The sequence below is a fragment of the Corvus moneduloides genome, chromosome 1 (assembly GCF_009650955.1).
Source record: "Corvus moneduloides isolate bCorMon1 chromosome 1, bCorMon1.pri, whole genome shotgun sequence".
NCBI lineage: Eukaryota > Metazoa > Chordata > Aves > Passeriformes > Corvidae > Corvus > Corvus moneduloides.
Window position 1 is genome coordinate 55,301,229 of NC_045476.1, and position 26,343 is coordinate 55,327,571.

The window sequence follows — 26,343 nt, forward strand, 5'->3', positions numbered from 1 at the left end:
TATAGTAATATTCTGTTTATTGCAAACAGTCAAGTTTTAGTAATGGAATTTGTTGCTCTCTGGATAAATACTAAAATTGAAGTAATGTGCACAATAACTTTTAGTCTTTCTAGTTACACACTATAATGTTACATATTTTAAGAAACAGTTAGAATGTATTTTCATTTAAATATTTGCACTTCTAAAAAAGAGTTTCAGGAATAGCCAAAACCGCAGTAATAGTGAATACAGACAAAAAATTACTGCCTATCCATTAGAGCTTAATGCATTACTCCGCCTTGTATAGCTGTAGGGGAGAGTAGGGGGAAACGATCCCAAAAGCTTTACTGTTTCATGCAATGTGAGGAACAGCAGGAAAACCCAAACTCAGTGCAGTTAGACATGATTGTGTTTGAATTAATCCAACTGTTAAATAATTAAGCCATTTGACATGCAAAGTGTGCGTTGAATGGAAGAAGGGGAGGTGAGGTAGAGAGGAGACAGATGGACTCTTGCTTTCAACAGAGAGTTTCCAGCCTCTGTAACCAGGAGGGATCAGCAGGAGTACTGCACTTACCTAGAAGAAACTTCATTGGCCAAACTTCTTAACTCTTAACATTAATTAACATTATCTTTTTTATTTATGTAAAAGATTATTAGTTTATATTTATATGCTTTAGTATTTTAAGCTTTCTTTAGAAAAAAAACCCAATCTAAATGTAGAATGACAAAAGCAAAATAGACTATGTAAAGTTCTTTAAAAATTTTTTTAAAATTTCGAGAGTTTCCTTGGAAGTACTGCAGTAAATTGTTGTATAAATTCACCACAATTATTTTTCCATAGTGTGAAGTAGGAGTGGAGGTTAGGGTGTTGTTTGCCTTTATGGGCTAGGGAAAGAAAAGGGCAATAGGATAAGAAGAAAGAGCTTAAAAAAAGACCTTTAGTGTTGTTAGGATATCATGATATGCAGAACTCAAAACTCTGTTGACATGTCTTTCAGATGACTGCTTTAACTTTGGCAGATAGGAGAACGTAACTAGAAAGCTGCTAATGGTTTATTTCACAATTGTTAAATATTTCCCTGAGTAGTGTAACATAAGAATTTCACTGTGCTGAAATTGGCACTCCAGTTGGTACAGCTTTCCAATTTTACTTGTCATGCTAGTGAAGAGACAGTAATTTGAAACCTAAAATAATGTTTTTAATCACTTGACAAAAGTGACACTCACCTTAATTATAGAAAGGTTTATATGTGAACATGTTCCATTTGCACTCAAAATGGAAGTCAAATTAAAAGGCAGATGTGTGGAATTAACAAAATTAAACTTGACATCTACTGTAAATGCAATCTCTGACAATTTTTTTAATGTGAGCCCAGAGGAGGCATTAAAAAAACCCACCAGCCTAATAATTTAAATTACTCAAATGGCAAAAGGTAGTTTGATTATCAGTGTGTGTTGGGAACAGATCAGCTACTGTTACTTTTTAATGGACAAATGTAATTTGATAAACAGAGTAAAAGTTGAGCAGAGAAACATGTTTTTGTTTTTAAATGTTGCTTTTCTTTCGAAGTTCAGATGATTCTGTTGCAACCGTTAAATCTGAAAATAATCACAAATTATAATCTTCCAAAGTAGTATTGGTCTTTTGGATGCTGCGATAAGACTTACATCTTCTGCTGCAGCTTTAAGATTGACAAGCAGATGATTCCAGAGCCAGGCCTTCCTATATGGGTGTTCTTTATTTCCTCTTGATCTGTGTCTTCAAACCTGAAACCACAATTACTGTGAATGTGTGTGGGAATTGTGAAGAGAGACAAGTGCCTGGAACAGGAGCTTCTTGCTGGAGTAGGAGCATGGTGGCACCCAGAGCCTCATGAGTGGAAACACTTGTCCGTTGTTCACTGGCAGAGGGGGACTAGCAGGAACCTGTCATCTGGACTTGTGGAGTAACACTTGTTTTGCCCTGAACCAGACACACGTGTTACCTTACTGCCAGTTCCAAGCTAAAATTGACAGCACTAGTTTAAATCCAAACAACAAACCTACATTGGTGAATCATTTTTAGAGAAAGATGTGTGAAGACTGAAGATCTTGCTTAAAAATGGGTGTGGGGCAAAGGTCTGAAAGATTGTCAGATGGATTAAGCAAATAAGAAACCTATTGAAGCTACTTCTTAGTAAGACGTAATTGTGTTTGTTTCTGGAATAAGTAATTGCTGTGGATTGTGGATTTCTAGAAACTTCTGTGTGAATGGTCGTGTTAAGTTACATAGTCAGTGTTAGCTCAGCACTATTAGCCGTAACGGTGTGCAGCTTCGACCATCAGAATGTTGCCTTGATTCGGAAGCAGAAACCAAAGAAAAAGCAAATATGCATAAGAAAGCAAATTCTTTAGGTACTATTAGTACTTGACTGTATACTGTGGAAAAATCATTCCATGTGAAAAATGGACAAAACCTAGTCAGAAAACCAAACAAACAGGTCATCGAGGTGATAGTTTTTTTATCTGTTAAAGCTGAATCAAGCACATACGAATATTCACCTTTGTGTGCCTTCTCTCACTTGATGAGCCTCTGCAGCGTGCTGTTGGAGCTTACAGACACCGCTGTACTTCAGCTGCAGTTTATTTTGCTGAAGCAACTCCCAACTCTGGGAAGAAAATTACTGTGTGTGACCACAGTGCTACATTAACCCATCATATATTATATATATGACCTTAGTAATATACTGCAGAAGTCCTTGTAAAATCTTAGACTTGAGAGCTACGGAGTGATGATGGTGAGACAAACATGGAGTATCTGTAGTGGTGATAAGCAAAAGTGGTTAAAACTGGTGAAGTGTGGAGCAGCTGCTGACATGGAATAAACCTCCTTTATCCATGTGTATGCACACGGTGTATACCCGACCATGCCTACTGCAGAACTGAGGCTTGTGTTTCTCTTTAGCCTTTAGGTAACTGTCCCTAATTCCTTGAAAGTCAGTGAACAGCACTATGCCAGCTCAGCTTGGAAGTTTGCTGTGCCAATATAGGGCATGTCAGCTTCTTTTGAAAGGTCTGGATAGCTGTGACTTAAACACTAGCAATTAGACCATTTCTTTAGAAGACTGGTTTGTTCTTTCTGTCAAGAGTGATAAGCATTTGCCCTGCAGCTAACTTTAGTAAGACTAGACAGAGCTTTAGTAAATCTGTGAATCTTCTAAAAAATTACCATTATGAATAAAATTTGGAAATAAGCTGTAAGTGGGGTTTGAATTTAAATACCTGAACTATTTTCATACTGACCAGCTGCATCATATTTGTGTATGTTTGGACATTCTATTCAAAAATAGTTGTTTTTGATGTATATAGAACTTTTAAAGTAAGTTTTCATTTTTTTTCCTAGGAGTTATATTGCTGAAGTCCTGTCAAGAAGTGTGGAGTTAGGGGAAGTTCTGTTTACAGTCAGCAGAAAGGGTACCATCCTGATGATTTAATCCCTTTGAATGTCTCAAAATCCATAATACTATAAACTGCTCATTTAGGATATACAAGAATTGGGTCAGTATCTGTTGTACTTCCTGCAGTGTACCAAGTTGTACAAATTTTAAGAAATCGTATTAAAATACCAAATGAGATTTGAATCTCTGTACCCATGTGCTAAACTGCAAAACTAGAGCATAGGACAAAAGGTCACTGTTTTCTTTATTAGAGTTATAGAGCTTTCTTTGTTAATTATGCATTCATCCAGCTCTGAATATACATCCATCTAGTTTAATTAAGTCATTTAGAGTGCTTATCCCATATTTAGAACTTAAACTTTTTTGAATGATGTGATTAAGCATAATGGGTTTTTGACATAAAAAGACCATCATTAAATGCTATCTTCTGTGTGCATATCTTCCTTATCATGCTTGTAGTGCTCTGCAGAAGTTTTAAAATGTATTTCTGAGGGCATGAATATGCAGAATCTTCTTTTTGTATTGAAATGTAGATGTGCAATGGGATCTCATGTTTTAGTTCTGTTGCATTTGCCAGGTTTTTTTGGTTTCTTTTTTTTGACTGGTGTGTCTCTCCTTTCTATCTTCCAAAGAGTTTATCATAGAATCCTAGAATGGTTTGGGTTGGAAAGGACCTTAAAGATCATCTAGTTCCAACCCCCCTGCTGTGGGCAGGAACACCTTCTGCTAGACCAGGTTGCTTAAAGCCCCAACCAACCTGGCCTTGGACACTGCCAGGATTGGGGCATCCACAGATTTTCTGGACGACCTGTTCCAGTGCCTTGCCACCCTCTTGCCTAGTATCTAATCTAAACTTAGTCTCAGTTTGAAGCCATTCCCCCTTGTTTTGTCACTACATGCCCTTGTAAATAGTTTCTCTCAATCTTTCTGGTAGGCTCTCTTCATGTACTGGAAGGCCACAGTTTACTTACACACATTTACTTACTATGAGTCAACAAAACAACAAAATCTTCTACTCAGTTGTGATTGAGTTTTTTGTTTTTTTGTAGTGCCAATTCAGCATTTTAGTGTTGTGGCTTTTATGGTTTATATTATCTATTAAAGCATTTCCTCAGCTTAAAGAGAATTGAATAACTTGCAATGTGGTTTTTTTAATTGCGGTACTTCAATTGCACTCATCTACATACTAGTATGTTTTCATTTTTCCTAGACTGAAACACTAAGAACAAGGCCAGTACAGCTTTTATCTCTTGCTAAGAAAGTTCAACTAGGAGAAAATAGAATTTCATCTCAATGTTCCATTAAACTTTTAACTAAGAAGAATGAAGTAATTCTGATGACTGCAGTTTAGATCGGCGAAACAGTCTCTCTTCAGAGCTGTGATTTTGCTTTTTGGTCTTGCTCTCAGAAAATAATCAAAGGTGCTTTATATAGGAGTCTTAGTTTGTATTATTTTTTATTGTCTATAGGATTTTTAAAATGTTTTTTGAAAAAGTTGATTTTTTAAAAACCTGTACCTAAGATGAAAAGATGAAATCTAAATAGTCCTTTGAGAGAAATGATCTGTAGCTCCTTCGTATTAAAAGCTAAAAAAGGGCTCTCTGCAAATCTGGTGTTCAATCTCTGTTTGTTTTCTAAATGTCAAACTGCGAGACAAGTTTATTTAAATACTTTCTTAGTGTTACTTGTTGACACAGTTGTCTGAGTTCGCATCAGGGTGTCATTTGATCACTGTTAGGAAAGGCGTAAATTCAACAACAACAACAACAACCAAAAAAAAAAATTGAGAACCTTAGAGCTGGAACAGTTTTGGTGGCCTATAAATACTTGTCATCGTTGTGTTTCACACTCTTGGGACTTGGCTGAAACATGCTTTCCATATTGAACTAGAGACTAGATTGAATTAAATTTATATAAGCTTTGTTGACTGCACTGCAGCATTGTGATGGTGTAAAAACTATTGTCAGTCAGGTTTCCCTGCCTTGCTTTTTTAGATTACCATGCATGTACGTATAGGTATGTACAGACACGTGTGTCTAGATAGATAGATCAAGTATGTGTATACATGTATGTATATAAATGCACTTACACTATAACCTATATTGGCACAATAACTGTAATCTTGCTGCCTTTTTTGTACTACTGGTGGTTACCAGTGCAGGTGGAGTTTTGCCTGCTGCATTTATGTCAGACATCAACCCCAAAATCGTGCCAGGCCCACATGTGCTCTTGTGGCTGACTTTAACCTCGTCATGGGCTTTTCAAACAACCCTCAACTCCCTACCACTGCCCAAGTATCAGTTTCTGAAGTTTCCCTCCCTTTTATTTATGGGGAAGAGTAGAAGTATACTTGTGCCAATTATTTGGTGCACCTGTTGACCCGCCTGTGGCTTGACTGGAGAAAGGGACACCTTTTTAGTCTTGCACCTGCTTTGATCTAGGGAAGAAACAGCATTGCTTGGTTGTAAAAAATAACATGCTTAGATGTGTAAAACAAGGTTCTATTCTGTCTCTTCCTGTTCTGTCTCAAAGCCTGCTTTTTCTGAGGAGGTGGTGGAGAACTTTTCACACGGCAGGGATGGGGGGAGAGGTGTGGGGGAAGGGATCTCAAGAAACAAAGTGTACAGAAAGAGAATAGAGAAGAAAAAAGTGGTGCCTTGAAGGACGATAGTTGCATCTGAAGTGAGAGATGAGGAATAGTATTTGAAAGAAAAATGCTCTAATGTTGGCTAAACTGGATTACTGACCCACAATATAATGGGGGACATATTTGATAGCAATATGCTCTTAAAAACAAAGGTAATTTTTATTTCATCAGGGAGAATTTATATCTGGTTAAAATGTATCAAACATCGTAGAAACTACAAGTATTGCTCTGGAGACTTAAAAGTTGTATGAATATAATATTAATTATTCCTTTTCTATGTGTTCTTATTTACAGACCAGTCTTTCCATTTGGGGATGGGGAAGTCTTGGCCTTGTGCTTTTTCTAGTAACTTTTGGACCCTTCGCTATATTTTACTTTGCATTTTATATCCTCTGCTTTGTGGGTGGGTAAGTACACTGTGTAGTGTTTTGTTTAATTTGCTGTGAAAGAAAAAATTTAATGTGTGTATTAGCAGAGAGCTTGCTCAGAAAATCTGAAGTGGCTTTATGTAATTAATATTCCACATTTGAGCACCTCTTTATGAGCAAGATTTTTGTAATTGAAATCTCAACTTAGCTATTTTTAGTGGGTGTTACGAGGACAAATGCTCACATAAAAATAGTGGTAATTTCAGTTCATACTTTTTATTACTGTGTCAGTTCTTTTCCCAGGTATTTCTAAGTACTTATGTTTCCTTTTCTATCACAATCTCATTTTCCTACCTAAGGCGCTTGATTCATGTGACTGGATGTTGTCCTTGGTGTATGGAAATAATGCTACACTTTGAACAAGTAGATCAATTCAGCAGCCGTAGACTTTTCATGTGTTATCTTACAGGCAGGAAGGGAGCAAACAGGTGAAGTTTAGCACCATTACTACATTGTATATTATGGTGTCTGCATTGTAACCATTAAAACATTTTTAATGGCATGTTAGAATGTCTCAATGGGATATTCTTTTCCCCTTGTTACTTGATACCATACAGAATGTACGTATGTTCCTGTATATTTCATCAAAAATGTAGTAGCGTTTAGTAGCCAGAATTAGAGCTGCTACACTTGGGTTTCAACTGTATTAGGCTTGGTATTTCATCTCTGAGGAATCAGAATAGTCAGTCTGCTAGAAAAGGGATTTAGTTAAACTAAATTGAAATAAATGCTTTTGTCTTGTTAAGTCTTGATACAGGTGTTGTTGGCATATTTTGCTATCTGTTTGTCCAGGGCAAAAGTCAGAGTTCATCCAAAGGGCAAGAGTGAATCTGCTCTTTGTTTTGTCTTACCACTTCCTTAGTACTTGCAGTATGGAAAATAACATGGGATGTAATAATTTCTTAGGAGGTTATCCTTCCTTCATTCTTGCAAAGTTTCAATTGTTTGGCTTTTCAAAGCTAACGGTTAACGCAGTCTCGTAGAGCATGTCTGAAGTCAGCTACAATTTGGCACCATTAAACTGCATGTGGTGCCTGAGCTCATTCATTCTCAAGTCAGCTCTCGTATCTCTTTGCCGTGGTTATTCTGCTGCTTTGGTTCATTTTTGTAGCTAGTCAGTAAACATTGATCTTATTAAGGAAAAATTCATCTAGTGGTAGTGTATCTGCTAAAGCAGAGTGTTTACTTATGTATGTAGATGTGAGGTCTCAGCCCTTGCAGTAGAAAGTCATCACTTCGTTACTTTGACATATACACCTTGGCTAAAGCTGTGATCTGGCCCTTTTTTACACTGTTAATCTTTTTCAGAGTGACTCACTTACTGTAACATTCAGCACACAGAACTGCGAGTGCTAACTAGGCCAAATGGGTTTGTATCTAAATTATTCTTGCCTGCTTTTTTTTTTTTTTTTAATTAATTCCCTTGAAGTTTCACAAAGTGCTTGGTCATGCTTCTGTTAGAAACAAACAGAAATTGTTGTGAAGTAACTTTTGCACTTATGATTAGCAATTATATGTCATAACATCATATATATAAATTTAGAAAACAAAACTTTAGTTTTGGTTCATGATCATAGTAGAAATATAGTTTTAGTTCATGATTGTAGTAGTGTCCGTAATATTTACTGTACCCTTCTCTGGAGCAAAATAACAATTTTGGACATGGATTTTTATGGTTGAATTTTTTGTTGAAACTTGGAGTTCTTGTCCAATTTGTCACACAGTTTTCAAGGTTTTTATATTTCATTCAGAAAAGAAGTGGCCTGTATGAAAAACTTCTGACTTCCACTAGGTGGAAGTCCAGCTTCTGTCCCATTTTGTAGTTTTAGCAAGAGAAAATGATGAATCACAGCTGGTCATATTCTTAGTATCGACCTAAGCATCTACATTATACGCCAGTGAGCTGTGCAGGAAGACAATGGTGATGCTATATCTGTGTCAATGTAATCAATCTGTTTATACTGTTTAACTCCTATTATGTGCTAATGACTTCTTTTTGATTTGCTCTCAACTCTGTGTTTGCACAGATGTCTTGTAGTAAATGTACTATTGTTTTTGGTGGACATGGAAGAATACTGAAACCATTTGTATATATGAATAAAAGTTCAAAATCACAGTTTTTCTTTATTTCATTTTGTTTCATGTCAAGACTCATTTATAAAATGTTAGCCTTTTTCTGTTAAGGATCTGGTAACTCGTTCACTTAGGGAACTGAGCTCAAAAGCAGGACACTAAAGAAAAATATTTTTTAATTAACCTGTGTAGAATATTACAGGGTGTTATTCTTCTTTTTCCCTCTCCTTCAAGTAGTGGTGTAAACCCCTTTATCTGAGTGCTGAGACTGTCTGTTGCCATCTGTCTCTTCTGCTAAGACTGTTTCTTATCTTACTCTCTTTCCTTCCCTCTTTCAGTCCTAAGGAAGTAAAATAAAAATGATGTGAATTGTGGTTTTGCCAAATAAAAAAATTGAAATTTCTTGGATCATCAATTGCTTTGCCATTTAAAAGAATTTGCTCTGTCATCAAACCCCATAATTATTGATACTCAATCACATCCATATGTATATGACTGACTGGCTCCATTAATGATTGTAACTGCTGACCAAATCAGGAATGGTTCTGTAGCTGCTTTTTGACTTTCACAAAGCATTCAGCTGAGACTTACTTTCCAGATTTGAGGGGAAGATGATAAATCTGTGGTCTTCATTTTTCTCTCTCTTTTACCTTTGTTCTGTTGTTAATCTGCCCTTGAAAAAAAGCTGGTCATCCAGTAATCGTTGGAAGAATTTACAAAAAAATTAAGCAAAATACAATCTTTTCGTTTTTGTGCTCTATTCATTTAGGGAAGACTAATATGATTTGTCATTCATGTATTGAGAATCATCTTAATGAATTAAATAAGCATTTACACCAGACAATTCAGGTTAGCTAGCAGATGCCCTGAATGGTCAGACTATGTATCGTTCTCTAATACTCACAAGATTTTACATTAGAGAATAAAATGTATTAGATTCTGCCACAGAAGAAGCTCTTAGCATTTCTAGGATAAAACTGAAAATACTTAAAGGCATCTAAGAAGATGAGCGTATTTTTAAACTGTATCGGTAGTATTAGTATTTTAGAATGAGTCATTAACTTTAAAAGCATGAAAATATTTGAGAGAAAACAGAGATATAATGTATAGGTAGTTATTTCCAAGGCTTCAGTCCTTTTGAATAAAGGAGGAGAAGCAGCTTGCTGATGGATGTTTGAAGTTAAAGTTGATTTTAGACCAAATTTGAGTATACTGTTTCTTTAAAAGACAACTGAGGTTTCTAATAGAAAAGTCATAGAGGATCAAAAGCAAATCCAAACTTTAATAATTAAAAAAAACCCAAAACTTTAGTGAAACATGAAGTTCTTGTCTGTGAACTCTGATTGGTGTTATGATTTTAAAGTGATAAGGAGCAGAAGAGCAATTAAACCTGCTTTTGTTCCTTGCTGTCATATGTCAGGTAAAGATTGCTGCAAGGGAATTAGAGTATCCAGTAAACTCCTCTTATGCATTGTCAAGCCTTTTTTTTTTTTTTTTTTTCTTTCCCTCTTTCATGGAGTTAACCTCCCAGCTTCTGAATTACTGGGCCTCTGGGGGACTTAAAAAGAAAAATTTTAATTCTGGGAATCAAAACCTTTAAATGGCATATTTTAGCTTGGATAAGAATTTTTCTCTAATCTTACAAGTGAGAGAGAGTATCATATATCAACAGCTATGTATATTAAAAGAATGTATTACTTCAGCACATTTCAAGCCTGGAATAGCTTTGTGAGTTCCTGTGGTCACAAATGCTGGTCAGCTGGCCTTTTAATTGAATGCTTTGAAATTTGTGTAAAAAGCTGTCTGTGCTTAGCCATCCCAAGGCTAATCTATTTTCTTTTCCTCTTTGCTTGATATTTCAAAGGCTACATGCTCTGCTTATGCTATAATTGGGAGAGACACTAGGTTTTCATCTATTTCTCAGTAAAACCAGCTTGATGTTCATGTGTTTTTGTCCCCTGGTGTCATAAGCTGTAAATAAATTCTTACTGTTGTAGCAAGGGTGAGCGCAATGTCTAAACATATGCAACGGTTAGTTATGCTTGCTGCATCAGTTTATTCCTGGACTGTGATTTTGTGGCTTATGCTACAGTGAAGTAGCCTACAGAGTTTATTTCTTCATAGTGTTGAAGTAGGAGAATCTTCATGTAAATACAACCAGAGCAACTTCTGTATGTACCCCTCTTCCCACGTGCTAGTATTTATGAACACAGGCAATGTGCCATCAGAGCAGGCACACTGTAGCATAGACAATGCTATGTAGATCTGCTGTGTGGTAAGAATATATCAAGACAGATAATACAAGACTGGGAAACTTCATACTTAAGAGTTCTGTCAGTTATTTTGAGCAGCACGTTACAGTGTGAAAAAGCACAAGAGTAAACAGTGAGAACTGTCATATATTGTCATTTTATAACTTGCTGTTGAATATTTTCTAGAGGTCAGAAAATGTGGCTGTTGTTGCACCTGGTCTTTCTTTTTCCATTTTAGGGGTTTTGTGGTTACTCTTTTATTTGGAAAAAGCAATTCAGAAAAATACCTTGAGCAGTGCGAACATTCGTTTCTCCCTTGTACATCAGTTGGGATCCCTAAGGTAAGGAAAGTTTTCTGGTCTTAACTTCTAGATCAGATTTTATAACTTGGTTAGAAATAATCAGTTTTAATCTAAGAATTATTCCCATTTCTTAAGGTAAAATAGCCTGCTTTTATCTTTTGAGTCAGCTGCAATGTGCAAGTGAAATGCAATATTTTTCCTTTATGAAATACAAGGTTTTTAATAGGTTATGGAAAGTTCGTTTAAAGTATTTTTTCTTCATTATGAGAAATGAGTATGATATGACTGGCTAATATCATCTGTGAGGAAATGACTAAACCATTCTTTTCTAGACTACTCATGTGTGTTGGTTTGTTCTGGGGGGTAGCTCTTCCTTACTTTTTTGTGCAAGATTGTCATCACTATTTAGGTGTCTTCCATCGCTGCATCTGTAGTCTCTCCACTTTTGGTTGTGGTCAGAAAGTTGCTTGCCTATGAAAGTCAAACTGTTACAAAGTCTACATTTGCAGTACTTCAAGGATGTAGAGGTTATCTTTGGCTCTCTTCAAGACCTACCAAAATTCTGGAAAGGCACAGATGAATAAAGAGCAGCAGTGGAATCCACTTTTCAGCTCTTTTCTTTTCTGAGTTCCTAACAGACACGTCATTTTGGTTGATGGATTTAAAGTTCAGGGTTCCTAACTGGATAAATCTGCATCTGTTTAGTACAAGAAAATGTTGTTAATAGCCAAGAGGTAGAATTTCTAGGAATTCCTGGTGTATGAACCAATGCATCTTGTCAGCTGAGAAGTTCATATATATCTCTTGGTCCGATCCATTTGTGCGCATCAGAATTCAGAAAACCCAAAGATTGCTAATTATTTTAAGTTTAATCTCACAGCTATTCTGACTGAAACATCCTGTTTGTTCTTTCTTAGCTATTAGTCACTACACTTCATACTGTCTCTCAAAGGGGGTGAGTGTTCTGCATTATTAGTAACACAGAAATTTACCTTGTGATTCAGCAGTATGTTTTCTAATCACAGAACTTTTTCTGTGTCTGGTTCATAGCTGGTTTGGTAAGTGGCCTTTTAACTTAGGTCTTTGAATCTTTTAAAATAAATCTGAAAGTATATCCTAAAAAATGTAAAGAAAGGTCACTGCTCCAGATGAAAAATACTGAGGTTAAGGCTGAAAAAGGAGAAGTCAGCAGTCAGCTAATGTTTCTGTTCTGTTAATGAAACCTCCTTTTAGATGGCTAAGATTCTTGGTGCTATATAGACTTTAGTGCTTCTGTTATATAGGTTGTGGAGTGTTACTTATGTCCTGTGTTTTGAGAGCGGATTTAGAGAAGTTTTTCTGTCTTTTAAATTTCCTCTGCATGCTGAAACTTTTTTTAATGTTAATGTTACTTTTTTGGGGTTCAGTATATATGTATGCTCTGGTTGCTTTATAAAGGACTAAATTCTTGTGGAGTTTTTTGTGTAATCTTTGCAAATTCAGTAGTTTGACTTCTGATTTGAGTATGGACTATTGACACAGCACTTTTCCTCAACTGACCTGTCTTGACTAATCTCTGGGTTTAAGTCCTGTAATACAAAGGTATTTATTTTTAGCTGACGTATTAATTGCTGTTTGGAGCTGTTCACCAAATAAAATCTGTTTGTCTTCTACAATAGTGTTTTGCATTTCTCTTTTGCCACCGCATTAAAGTAGCGTTAACAAGTGCAGCTGAGCTTTTCAGTAGCAGTGCCAGTAAAGATGAGTCCCAACCAAAACCAAATGTGATGTTTGCTTGTGATTCCTATTTGCTATATCTGTATTAAATTTCTGCTGACTTGTATGGAAAGTAATATTTTTAACTTGAAGTTTTTTCATGTTTAAAACCATTGTGGCCCTAAGTGGTCTTGAACAATGAATATTTTTTCTATGGCTGGTGTGTATAGATTATACTTCTTCTATGAACCAAGTACAAACTGAATTCACCTTAACATTAAATTATTTTCCAGTAGTCTGAGGAGTAATCTGGTGATATTGGTTCTTTATAAGATGGTCTTTTCATCAGAGTTCTGTTGATAGTTTTGGGTTATTTTTGGTACTTAGAGATTTTCTTTAGGCTAAGATAAATGCTCAAATGCTTGATTTTACAGAAATCAGTTGTAATATAGACCATCAAAGTTGTGGCTGGATGTAATGTGTAGAACGTACCATATGTTAGAACACCAGATTTGGTGCTGATTCCATGATTGCTGCAAATTTTACCTATTAGCAAATATATAATGAATACCTCACATTAAGGAGAATACTTAATGTACATTTGATGGAAGATTGTATACCTTTCTGCTATTTTTTCTTTGTTTACATACACATAGGGAGGCTTAAAAATTACACTTAGACTTGTTTTTCTTTTTGCAAGTCATTATATAACTTTTGTGTCAGAAACCTACTGGATGATGCAATAATGTACTGGCTCTGCAAGATACACAGTTGTCTGCAGGCTTGTGTTAAAACAATGTTGAATGAAAGGTAAATTTAGAGCCTTCTGAACTGTTAACTTGAATGCTACTTTCAATTTAACTTGCAGATTCACTCCAGCTTAAACAGAAGTGTGAAATGTTTCGTTCTTGTAGTTGATGTCTCTAAGCTTTACCCAAAAGACAAGGAGTTTCTGTAGGCTGGGTACAATATTGCCAAAGAACAGTAAGATAACAGTGATAACAACTTACAGGCTGTAGTTGCATGTTGGGTCCTTGAATAGTCTCTGAGTCTCTTGAAGTCACTGGGTCATAGCCTATGTCACAGATTTGATGCAGATGTGTAAATATCCTGTGTCTTGTCCATTCATGAAACCCTGTGACTGCAATAAGGGAAATAGTAGCACAGTCCAAACGAGGCATACCTCATATTTGACAGCTACCTAACAGTTTCAAAAGAGGACTTCAAAAATACCCATTAGTGCAGTGAAGCAAAAGTCTGAAGTTACTCAGTCAATGCAGTTAGATGCTTGTGGAGCCTGCATTTGTTTGTGCTGCATCTCACTTTGTGGAGTTTGTGTCTCGCATTCCTCCGAAGTGCTTCCTACCTGCTTAAAATGAAGCAAGGAGGAGTCAAATGTAACAAAAACACGTGATAACCGTTTTTCCTGACTAATAATTTCTTACTGGTAGAGTGCATCAGACTAATTGTGAGTGAAGTGCCGTCAAGTTGGACAGTTGTCATGTGAGTTGGATCCTTCCTTGAAGTCTGTCTTCTGTGTCGGTGTCTGGAAGGCAGATGTAAAACCAGCAATGCTCTCCAAGTGAGACTACAGTCAGCTGTTGTACCTATAGTGAAATAGAAGCACATATTCTAAATTTTAGATGTCTTCAGACATATCAAAAGCAAGTTAAATTATACTGCAGGCACATAAAGATTTCATTGGAGAAAAAGAATATGAAAAAACGGTCTAACCTTGTAGTTGGCTCTGCTTTGAGCAGAAGGTTGGACAAGATGAATTCCTGAAATCCAGGTGAAAACCTGGATTCTATGAGCATATGAACATTCAAATTTTTACCAAGTAACCTTGCATAGTCTCTGTGTCCCTCTCTTTCTTGTGGCTGCTGCTTTTTTTGCTGCTGTATATTCCTCTGTGTTTTCCAAATGTGGTTTTATGCATGCAGTCCTTCAAAAGTCTTTTGACAGTTTTGTCTGGTGATTTGTACTATGCTGTGCTTAGTAAAAATATTTCATTATTTAGTTCTGTATCATTTTGGTGATTTTGACATGATCAGCACAAAAATACTTTGCAAATTCCTTAGTATATGGATGGAATATACTAACTGTTTGGATTTGACCCAGTCTTACTTGTATTAGACAGTTTCCCTGTCTTGAAAGTTAAAGAATATACAGAATTTTGCAACAAAATATTTCTGTGTTGTGATAGAGAGTTGGTTAAGTAGGAGGATGATTTTTTTTCTGGCCTCAGGTATTTCACTGCCTTATCACTGTTAACTGCTTTGAATGAGAGATACTCGGGGCGAGTCACATAGAATAGATTCCCTGGATATATGGTTTATAATTCCTTCATTTATGGTTTTGGCAGTTCTTCTTTGTTTCCAATATAGTCATAGCTTTCTCTCTAGATCAAAGAAATTACTGGTTTATTTGAACAATAGTGTAAGTTGTTGGGTTGTTACTTCTGTGAAAATAGAGGAATTTATTGCCTATTTCATTGAAATTTTGTAGAAAGACACTGCATTAGTCCACTTGAGAGAGGCACTGATAAAGCGAGTTCTTTTTTTCAGTATGTCACTTGCCAAAAGTCACCTCTGATGAGGTCATTCTTGGGGTTAACTGCTCTGAGTTGCAAATCCTTCTATAAGTAATTTCTTTCCCTCCTTAATTACTTTTCAAAGGCTCATTTGTTGAGTAGCAATGGTACAAAAAAGTAATTTCTCTTCTGGCATATAGAATAAACTGAGGTGGATAAAGAAACCAAAAGCCCAACTGAAAATGATCTGCCTGAGATTGCATGATCGAGTTCACAAACGAGTGAGGAACTGGAGTCTTGCACAAAAGCTATCTTGTGCTGTTGTTGTGTCTCCCCCTTCCCTCCTTTTCTAACTATTTGAGTTTTATTTCCTTCTGATCCAGTAATTTAGCAAACACTTACTCCTTTATAATAAGCAAGAAGTAGGTTTTCAGGAGATCCTCATCATTATGTACTATATAGTGAAAAACACAGAAAATATTGTGGTGGATGGATGCCCCATCCCTGGAAACATTCCAGGTCAAGTTGAACAGGACTCTGAGCAACGTGATGTAGTTGAAGATGTCCCTGCTCATTGCAGGGGTGTTGAACTACACCTTCCAACCTATATAATCCTGTGATTCTATGATTATATCTTCTCTATAAATTATAATAATATGGAAAATATATAAGGTCATTACTGGAAGTGTGTATATATATGTCATAAACAGTAGAGCTGTTTTTTAATTAGAGCTAAATCCTACAAAGTTACATTTCCCAATCTCTTTCAAGTGCATAGAAGAAATGAAACGTGAAGCCAGACCTATTAAGATTGACAGAAGACTGACAGGTGCGAACATAATTGATGAGCCTTTGCAACAGGTAAGTTCTAACCAGGACTATTTAACCTACTTTTATTTTCTTTGCAGGTATTGACTATGTAATACAGAAGTAGTTGAGTGACAAATAGAATTTCAAGCTTTTATCATATTTGAGAGTGATAAATGAAAAAACCATGGGAGATGGGCCAGCATATTGGGCAATATTTGAGTATATTTTCAGTATATTATATTTTCTCAGTGTAGTGGTGATAAAAACATTATGTGCAAACCAGTCTGAAAAAGAAGTGATAAAAACAGGGTGTGCAAACCAGTATGAATAAGAAGTTTCAGTGTGTGAATTTTATTGTTTCACTCCCAGTTTCCTAATGGTAAGGGAGTATTGTTCACTCTGGTAACCTTTTAAGATAACTGCTATTGCGTTATCAGGCACAAAAAACTGTTGTATATTTTTTTGTCCTTTGTCATTAGTTCTTTTTTTTTTTTCCTTTCCAATTTCAGGTAATCCAGTTTTCCCTGAGAGACTATGTGCAGTATTGGTATTACACACTAAGTGATGATGAATCCTTTCTTCTGGAAATTAGGCAGGCTCTTCAGTATGCACTTGTTCAGTTTTCTGCCAGGTAAGGTTTATTTTTATTTAAATCAATATACTGTGAATTGTATGGTAGTAGATAAGTGATTAAGTTTATCTACTAGCATAGTTCAGTGCCCTTTACAGTAAGAACATGTAAAAATTTAGGATTAGATTGTGAGAAGTACAGTCTTTTGCTGATCACTTAGGGAAATAGTGGAGATGATGGTACTTGTAGTCACGATCTTTTGCAAAATGGCCATTTCAAAATTTAGATTAATGTCTAAATCACTGAACTGCCTTCTTTTTTTTTTCTTTTTTGCAACTTAAGCATTAAGTTTGTGAATCATGACCTCTTTGTATTGAGGTCTGTTTCATGTACAGAGTAGTGCTACTCCGAGGTAAGTCAATCTGAAAGTCTGAATTCAACACATGTATCACCTCAAATGATTTTTAGAAGTGGTGTGGCTCTTCAATATGTAAGAACAATGGGTGATTTAAGAAGAATAGTAGTCTGTGGAATGAAATGGAATGCCACACATGCAAATACTTTTTTTAACACAGGATTGATTCAGAACAAGTGGGTAGTTTCTTATTTACCCCTTATTTCTACTGCTGTTCCCCGACTTCCTGCTACTTGATTAAGCAGCTTGTCTGGGAAATTCACTTATTTAGCATGGCTGATTTCTCAGCCCAGGTACCACATGTCTTTATGTCCATATACGCATTTATTAAAGTTTTTGTTTCTGGTACTCATCCCACTGTGCTTATTGTTACTTGCTTTCTCTGCACAAGAGGTTGTTCGTCACTTTTAGCAATTTTAAGGTGTTGTTATCCCCTCCTTCTTGAAAATGGAGGTTAGTGTGCTTTTCTGACAGTGAGAGTCAAAGATAGAGAGCTGGGTTTAATAACGAAAAGTTAATTATAATATAATCTTACTAGTAGTAAAATAATGACAATCCTAGGAAACAGTATTGAAATAGTGAAAGCTATGCTAAATAAACTGTGTTACAGCAGCCAAACTTACGATTGCATGAAATGGACCTGGCTACCCAGCTTCAGTGTTTCTTTGTTTAGCAAAGTTACTTCATTGGACAGTGTCAAACACTGAGTTTGTATCAAAGTAGGTCAGGTTCTAGCAAGTTTATTTTTCTTTCCGGCAGTACTATAGCTCTTCAAAAATAGTCACTGCTCCTGTGCAGTTGTGTTCTGCTGTACAAAGCAAATCAATTTCACAGGCCTGCAGCAATTCTTTGTCTGCAGAAAAAATGATGTAGTGTATTTATAATGCCTGTAGTTGGATATAGCTGAGGCAGTTGAGATTAGAACCATCGCCTATAGTTTCATTCAGCCTGTCAGCTTCTGGGGAGAATGAGTACAGTGAGAATTTTTTGTTCCCTGAGGGCTGCAGCTTTGGGAGCCTGGTGTAAGGCTGCCACCCAGTGGTTTTGTGCTGTTCTGTCTTGTGCGGATGGGGGATCTGGATCAAACCATAGGAATGGTTTGATCGACTGCCCTTTGGGATAGCTCTGCTTCTTATTTACACGTCTAGATTTTGCAGTAGCCTTCCCTTTCTTCCAGAGTTCCTTATCTCTTTCCCTCTTCTCGATGAAAGAAGAGTAGGTAAGGGAACAAACACAACAAAAGGAAATGTTGTAGAAGGATTCCTGCTATAAAAAAGTGGGCATCTTGAGAGAGGTCAGGCGATAAAACACTTAATGCAGGATGAGAGCTATTACTAGCATCAATATTCATTGAACCTATAACGCAAAAATCACATTTTTAGTTTGCCTAGTTAGGCCAGATATCATAAAAATTTCTCTATCCTTTTCACACCACTAAGGAAGTCATTTTATGTAAATCTAACAGTGACTATTTTCTAACCTAAACCTATATGTGTTGTTGGAAGAGTATGCTAAGTACCTCATCTAAGCTGTGGAGTCAAATGTTGATAATATTAGAGTGCATTTAGTTTCATGTAAAATGTGTGTTTTCTCAGTGGTACATTTTCTTCAAATTCAGAGGAAAATTATTTTGATTAGATGCCTTCCAAAATGGTAGGAAGTATGGCTGAAAAAGACCTGGAGAGTATTTTAGTTTTACATTGTAAACTGGTTATGTCAGGACTTCTCACAGGTATTTGACAATGTCATGAATCAGAACACTATTCCAGATGCAAGTGTTGACTTTCAGCTAAATCAAACATTAATATTAATATGGTGCAGGAGTGATATTTTACAATATCTGTTTTTTCAGTGGATAGGCAATTAGGAGACTGATTTATTTCTTTGCTTTTGCATGTTTACTATCAGTGTGGCTCTTGGCAGGAAGGAAGGAGAAGCAGAAATTTATTATTGTTCTTTGTGTTCAGAATAAAATAATTCATTTCCGTGGATGTCCTTTACTAATAGGTCAAAGGAAACAGACTGGCAGCCTTATTTCACTACACGACTTGTTGATGACTTTGGCACTCATCTTCGAGTTTTCAGAAAAGCTCAGCAAAGGATAGCAGAGAAAGGTGATCAGATGAAAGGTAAAGTGAAATATTTTTTATTTGAGTCTGAGTAGGCTGGTATCTTCTGTGTGTGAAATACAGTTAGCCTTATTTTATAATTCAAGTTTGCTCTCAAGTTTTCAGTCTTGACAAAAACATGGTTTTTTTAATCTTCTTTTGCATAGATCAAGCTGAGGAACTTGTAGATACATTCTTTGAGGTTGAAGTTGAAATGGAAAAAGAAGTCTGTCGTGATCTAGTCTGCACTTCTCCCAAAGATGAAGAAGGTCTCTCAATATTATCTTCTGAGTAAATATTTTAGTATGGGAGACTAAACTAAAATACTAACAGTTGTGTTCATAATATGAAATGCATTAAATCTTAGCTTGTGACTTTCAGAGTGTGGTTATTTACCATACATATATATTTCCTCTGGTTTGTACATAGTAATGCTATAATTAAAACAAAGCACGTACATATGTAAGTCTTCCTCCTTTCATTGGATGAATTTTAAGATAGAAATATTTTTTCCTGGGAGGGAGGGGATGGTTTTGCAGATTCTTACTGCTCTTTGTTAGATATGCCTTCCTTACCCACTATTCTGTAGTCTTCCTTCAAAAAACACTATCTCTTTTGGCAAAGTGTTGAAGGAGGGGGGGGAAAAAAGCGGTGTGTGTTATGTAAGGAAAATGCATTAGAGTTAGGTTGTTGGGGGTTTTTTTTATCTTGGAATTTGACTTTTGTTGTCTTGGGTTTGAGGTAGATCTTTCTCATCAGTGATGCTTATATTCCATCTGAAAGTTGCTACTGTGATGCTTGGACTGTAAGAGATAAATGATTATATACTTGAATTCAAAATTAAGGATTTATCTATGGGATTTGATAATATTAGGTAAGATATGAAGTAAAAGAATATGAAATTGTGCTGAGGGGTTTTTGTTTTCCTTCTCTAGGATTCCTAAGGGATCTGTGTGAGGTTTTACTGTATATATTGCTACCTCCTGGAGACTTCCAGAACAAGATCATGCGATACTTTGTCAGGGTAAGTACAGACTTTAAAAGCCATCCCAATTCTTTGGTTTAATGTCAAAAAAATTTTTTTAGATCTAAACTGCTGCTCTTATTTTCTAAAATTGATCTAATTTAATATTAGGGTATTTTAAAAGCTGTAGAGTCTTGATAAGTATTTAATAGCAGTGAACAGTTTGTGCGAAATGTTTTTGGAGGTTCTTTCAGCTCTACTAACATGAGAAAAGCATTAGAAAATGGATGTTGTTTTTCTTGAGGTTGTTTTTTCTTGGGGAGGTTTTTCTTGTAATTTGTTGTAATTACAAATTGCATTTGTAATGTTAATTGGAAGAGAATGTGGTAGTGCCTATTAAATTTTTTCTGTAATTACACTTTTGTGTTTTAAGCTCTACGCAGTGATGTTTAAATTGTTGCAGTTATACTAGCTTTATGAGTAAGTGTATAAAATAATCTATTATCTTTTGTTTTTTAGGAAATCCTCTCCCGAGGAATTCTTCTTCCATTAATAAACCAGCTCAGTGATCCTGATTATATTAATCAGTATGTCATATGGATGGTAAGATTTAAAATGTTTAAAATTAATTATATTTCCAGAACATTTTCTTATAAAGCTTTACTTGTGTTCCCTATAATCATGATGGACAGATGTTTGGTATTAGCATTACCACTGGTTATGTTGGCAGAGACAGTGAACTTTATATTACATTTTATACACACATAAACACACAGAATCTATATTATCCACACTCCTCATTTTGACTGTTCAGTAGAAGCTGCCTGACTGAGGACAAATGTATGACAGAATGTAAAGTTCACTCCTCTGACTGTTTTGCTTGGCTGTTCGGGAAGTATGGTAACAGTGGAAGTGTTTTCCCCTGACTGTGTTTACAGTTTGTCCTTTCAAGCTTAAGAGGCCTCAAGAATGAAAACTAGTAAGATTTACTTTCTGCTAAGGAATTGCAGGGCAATTGTTTTAGGACTGTTTGTATTAACCCTAAATAATTCAACTGAATGGGAAGAAACAAATTTTTTACTTTGATAACTCTCTAATGCACCCGCAAGAAAAGCCCCATAACTTTTAAAAGTCATATTGTATAGTAAAGCTAACATAAATAGAATAATTGTGCTTTAACTAACATTACTGATTCTTTGCAGAGCAAGTTAATATTTACTCTTATACTTTATTATCCTTTATAGTTCATGAATCAATTTTAATTTTCCCCCCTAACTTCTCTCTTTTTATTTGTAGATTTTAATCTTATAGTGTACATTCAAATGCTGTACTGAAAATACCGTTCCATTTCAAAGTTCTTGTTATGTATGGAATATGGAATGGATTCAAGTGCACGTGTACAATGTTTCCTTCACTCCAGCCTCCTCTATTTCATGTAAAAGTTTGCATGCTGCTATTCTACAGGAACTTAGCTTTAATAAGAAAAAATATTGCTCATCTGGACCAGAATTCTCAATTTTTGATTCCCTTTTCCTTCTACGCATGTTCTTTATTTATTTACCGAGCACTGCCCCCGGCTGCGTCCAGTGATAGGATTCTGAGTTTTTTATAAAGCTTTCTGTTGTGATGGTGATGTCCCAAATAAGTAATTTTCAAAATTGCTTTCTGAGATGAAGAAGCAAATGTTCTGGGCAAAAGATAAGGAAAAAATTTAATACAAGTCTTATGAAATGGAGATTGTTGCAGAAATTAAGGTCAGAAGCAGAGATGACTGAAATAAATCCTGGCTCCTTTTGGAACCTTTGACATAAAGTCAGACTTGAATGAAAAAATCAGTTTCTGAAAAAGAGAAGTTTAATTCCAGGTTTCTAGGCATACCACAGTTCAATACTAATTCTGTTGCAATAAAATATAAAGCTTCCGTATAAAATTAGAAGTTAATTCAAACTTCTCTCTTCACTGTGAAATTAATATTTTTACAAAATGTTTGAAGTTCAAGTATTCCTTGTACTCTTACTTATAAAAGGAGATTTCTAGGGAGATTTTTCCATTAACTTTGATCAATGGTATCCAGTCTTCATTCTTTCTGCTTCGTGCAACTCATGTCAATGCACTTCTGTGGTACAGACCAAGTATTACATTTCCGTATCAAAGTAAGCATTTTTAAGAGATGTAGGTGAAGTGACTTTTTTGGCTTCAGATGGTAAAGACAGCATTAGAACTCAACCCTAAGCACCTGCGTGCACGTGTTGTAAAGCTGCCAGCCTTCCCCTGATCTCCATGCTGCATTCACAGCACAGTTTCCAGTGATCTTGGCAGCACAGCAGGCTTTCTTCACTTGCACAAATTCCTTTGAGTCCCTAGAGCAGGTTCACTCTCTGCCAATACTGGTAAAATAGTATGTATTTAATTAGCTTTGTAGCATTTGCCAGGGTATCCGAATTAGGGTTCCAGAGCAGAGTCATTTAATTTTTTTTCCCCTCAGTAGGTTATGATTACATTGTAGAATGTTTTAACTCTTTTTGTAATTTTGTATCTTAAGAAGCCATTACTCTGGGAGTGTGTATACTTGCATGGGATCTTGGTAAAGCCGAACCCTTTCAGTGGCCTCACCGTTTTCTGCCCACTTAGCTTAGGAGATAATAGAAGAAGAAGATGGATTGGATTTTGGAGAAGATCTTAATTAAGAACATTGATGGACTTTCCATGTGTCATTGTTGTACTTCTTGAGAACAGAAAGTGATGGTGTGAAATAGGTTTTGACTGTGCATACTTTTTCTTTCTTAGTTCATGTAAAATTTCAGTACCAAAAGGAAGATTTAGAAACATCAAAGAATTTTCAAAATGCCACTTTGCAGTGCTGTATCAAACTAGTTCACATGAAGAAAAATCATGTCTTGTGCTTTTAGCTGTTTTGCATTACTTACACTGTAAAACTTTGTGTTTCAGATTCGTGATTCCAACTGTAACTATGAGGCCTTTATGAATATTATTAAATTAAGTGATAATATAGGAGAGTTGGAAGCAGTGAAAGATAAAGCAAGTGAAGAGCTGCAGTATCTTCGATCTCTAGATACAGCGGGAGATGGTTAGTGCTGCATGGTTTTGCAAAATATTAAACGCATTTACCAGCATGATCTCTGTAGAATATTGCAACAATTAGAAAATAAAAGCTCTGATGCAGCATAGTATAAAGTATTTTATTTAAAAAAAATAAATTGCGTAAGAAGTGTTAAAACACAAATTTTCATTTTTGTAAGTGTTTTGTTGGTTGGCGTGTGTTTGATTACTTTTTGTAAGTATAGAGTATTTGGTTAGCTAAATGCATTTTAGTTAAATCAAAACTGCCTGACTGGTGGTTCTGAATTTCAGTAATATTTAAGGTATTAATCAAACCTGGTAGTCAGTTAACCATTAATCTGAAAAAGGGAAGAGAAAAATATTTCTTCTTGTTCACTTCCATCAGTGAGGTATTTAAACTGAAAAAATCTCCAAGCCTTCATTTAGTTATCTGCATTGCTTAATTGTCTTTTTTTTGCTTTCAGATATCAACACTATAAAAAATCAAATAAACAGTTTATTATATGTTATTAAAGTATGTGATTCAAGAATTCAGAGGTTGCAGTCAGGAAAAGTAAGTGTTTTAAATTTTTTTTAGTTTCGAAAGAGTGAGGTTGCAAATGACTGACTAGTTGTTTGATTTCCATGTTTGATAGCTCTGTCTGTTTGATAGAGTTGGTATGTTTGGCTTTACTTTTTGACTCTCTTAATTTGGCCTGGGTGTGGTTCCAAGATAATGTGATATTCTGCATATATTGACTATTAAAATGATTAAGCATTCTATAGGTGGACCTGAAGGCATTATTGTAACAGCAAGAAATGTCATATTGGCAGAAGAAAGTGTGGCAGACATGAATTTAAGTTGTGGTGAGCTGCAGCCCATCAAAAGCTGAAATTAATTCTTGTTAATTAATTCTCTGCCGCTGTCTCTGTTGATGAGGGATTTGGGGTTAATTTGACCTGTAGAGCATTACATGAACAGCAGTTTTAAAATCCACCTTATCATGTAGCTGAATAGCTGCAGCCCGTTTTGAAGACAAATAATTATGGGAACATGACCTTCTAATCTAGACCTTCATTTATTAGTGATTGTGAAAATAGCTAATCATTGAGATGCTACTTTATTATATGTAATTTTTCTTATCCTATCTGTTTTGTGGTAAGTACAGGTTTTAAAAGTTAATGTAAAAGAAGCCTATGAACACACTGAACTGTGTCTTACAGGAAATAGATACTGTGAAACTGGCAGCAAACTTTGGAAAACTTTGCACAGTCCCTCTGGACCATATTCTGGTAGACAATGTTGCACTACAGTTTTTTATGGGTAAGTGTTAATTTGTCTGATGTATTTTATTTATAAAGAATATGCTAACTCACAGGACTGTGTACTTGGAATTGCTAAATGTCAGTAGTGAGAATATCCATCAGTTTTGTCGGTGGTTATAGTCCTTTTAATGCAGTAGATGGAAACGGTCCAGGAAGTTCCTGGAGCTCATGGAAGATACTTCCTGACACAATTGGTGAGTCAGCCAACCTAGAAAGGCACCTGTCTGAACCTGTTGTTTGCAGACAGGGTGATGTGATAGTTGGAGGCTGTCTTGGGCATGAAATGAACACCCTCGGTCAGTTTGCCGATCATACTTCAGCTGGGCAGGAGTCTGCTGGAGGGCAGAAAGGCTCTCTAGAGGGAAGAAGGCTGGAGTGATGGTCCAAGATCAATTGTATGGGATTCAAGGCCAAGTGCCAGGTCCTGCACTTCTGTCAACCCCAGGCAACGCTACAGGCTAGGGGCAGGGTGTCTGGAAAACTGCCTGGCAGAAAAGCACCTGGGGGTGCTGGTTGACAGCAGCTAAACATGAGCCAGAAGTGAGCCCAGGTGGCCAAGAAGGCCAATGGCATCCTGGCTTGGATCAGCAGTAGTGTGGCCAGCAGGACCAGGGCAGTGGTGAGGCCACACCTCAAATCCTGTGTTGAATTTTTGGGACCTTCACTACAAGAAAGACATTGAGGTGCTGAAGCACAGGTCTTAGGCAGAGTGGTTGAGGGAGCTGGGGTTGTTTAGGCTGGAGAAACGGATGCTCAGGAGGGACCTTATTACTTTCTACAACTACCTGAAACGAGGCCATAGTGAGGTGGAGACTGGTCTCTTCTCCTAGGCAGCTAGCAACAGGGTAAGAGGAAACTGCTTCAAGATGTGCCAGATGAGGTTTAGATTGAGTATTAGAAAACATTTCTTCACCAAAAAGGTGAAGCATTAACTTGACAGGCTGCCCAGGGAAGTAGTTAAGTCACCATGCCTGGAGGTATTTAAAAGACATGTAGATGTAGTGCTTAGGAGCGTGGTTTAGTGGTGGACTTGGAAGTGGTAGATTGGCAGTCTTGAACATCTTTTCCAACCTAAATGATCCTATGATTCTAAGAACCTGCTTTTTAAAAATTCGGTTTGAACTTCATTTGTATCATGCTGTACAAACCTGTTATATTCTCATGGTAACAGTGGATTCTCTTCTTACATGTGCATGTGAGGATTCAGTGCTTAGTTCCTAGACTTTGCTCTCACATTTTTTTAGTGATTATTGCCAATGCGTATATAGTATGTTTTTAATTGACTGTATATGGTAAGTATTCCAGATGTATAACCAGCTCTTGGTGTTCATTTGTAGTCAACATCACAGAGAATTCCTATTCCAGGATGTACCACAGTAACCAGGGTCGTGTGGTGTCTGTTTTCTGTAGATTACATGCAGCAGATTGGTGGCCAAGCACATCTGTTTTTCTGGATGACAGTGGAAGGATACAGGGTTACAGCACAGCAACAGCTGGAGGTACTTCAAAGCCGGCAGAAAGATGGAAAACATCAGACTAATCAGACCAAGGGTCTATTAAGAGCAGCTGCATTTGGAGTTTATGAGCAATATTTATCAGAAAAGGTAGGAATAACTTAATTCTGAAATATTTGGTGTTTATTCTTTGTTCAGATACTTCTTTGTAGTTATGACTAAGTTAATATAAAATGGTTGTTATATAGCACAAGTTGCTTACATGTTGACATGTACACTATTACTT

At 36.2% G+C, this 26,343-nt stretch overlaps 1 protein-coding gene across 8 annotated transcripts in view; it reads left to right on the plus strand.

Annotated features, from left to right (window-relative positions):
* The window catches only part of SNX13 (sorting nexin 13), a 67,332-nt gene that overhangs the window by 14,787 nt on the left and 26,202 nt on the right, over positions 1 to 26,343 (plus strand). For 7 of the 8 annotated variants that reach the window (XM_032110389.1, XM_032110382.1, XM_032110413.1 and 4 more), the window contains exons 2-13: positions 6,361 to 6,473; positions 11,058 to 11,160; positions 16,121 to 16,210; positions 16,669 to 16,790; positions 19,153 to 19,274; positions 19,421 to 19,522; positions 20,189 to 20,277; positions 20,737 to 20,820; positions 23,167 to 23,305; positions 23,763 to 23,851; positions 24,502 to 24,601; positions 26,014 to 26,207. In XM_032110389.1, the coding sequence (XP_031966280.1) occupies positions 6,361 to 6,473; positions 11,058 to 11,160; positions 16,121 to 16,210; positions 16,669 to 16,790; positions 19,153 to 19,274; positions 19,421 to 19,522; positions 20,189 to 20,277; positions 20,737 to 20,820; positions 23,167 to 23,305; positions 23,763 to 23,851; positions 24,502 to 24,601; positions 26,014 to 26,207 (1,347 nt within the window). The remainder of the gene's footprint in view (positions 1 to 6,360; positions 6,474 to 11,057; positions 11,161 to 16,120; positions 16,211 to 16,668; positions 16,791 to 19,152; positions 19,275 to 19,420; positions 19,523 to 20,188; positions 20,278 to 20,736; positions 20,821 to 23,166; positions 23,306 to 23,762; positions 23,852 to 24,501; positions 24,602 to 26,013; positions 26,208 to 26,343) is intronic. The other variant, XM_032110393.1, reaches the window with a different exon arrangement.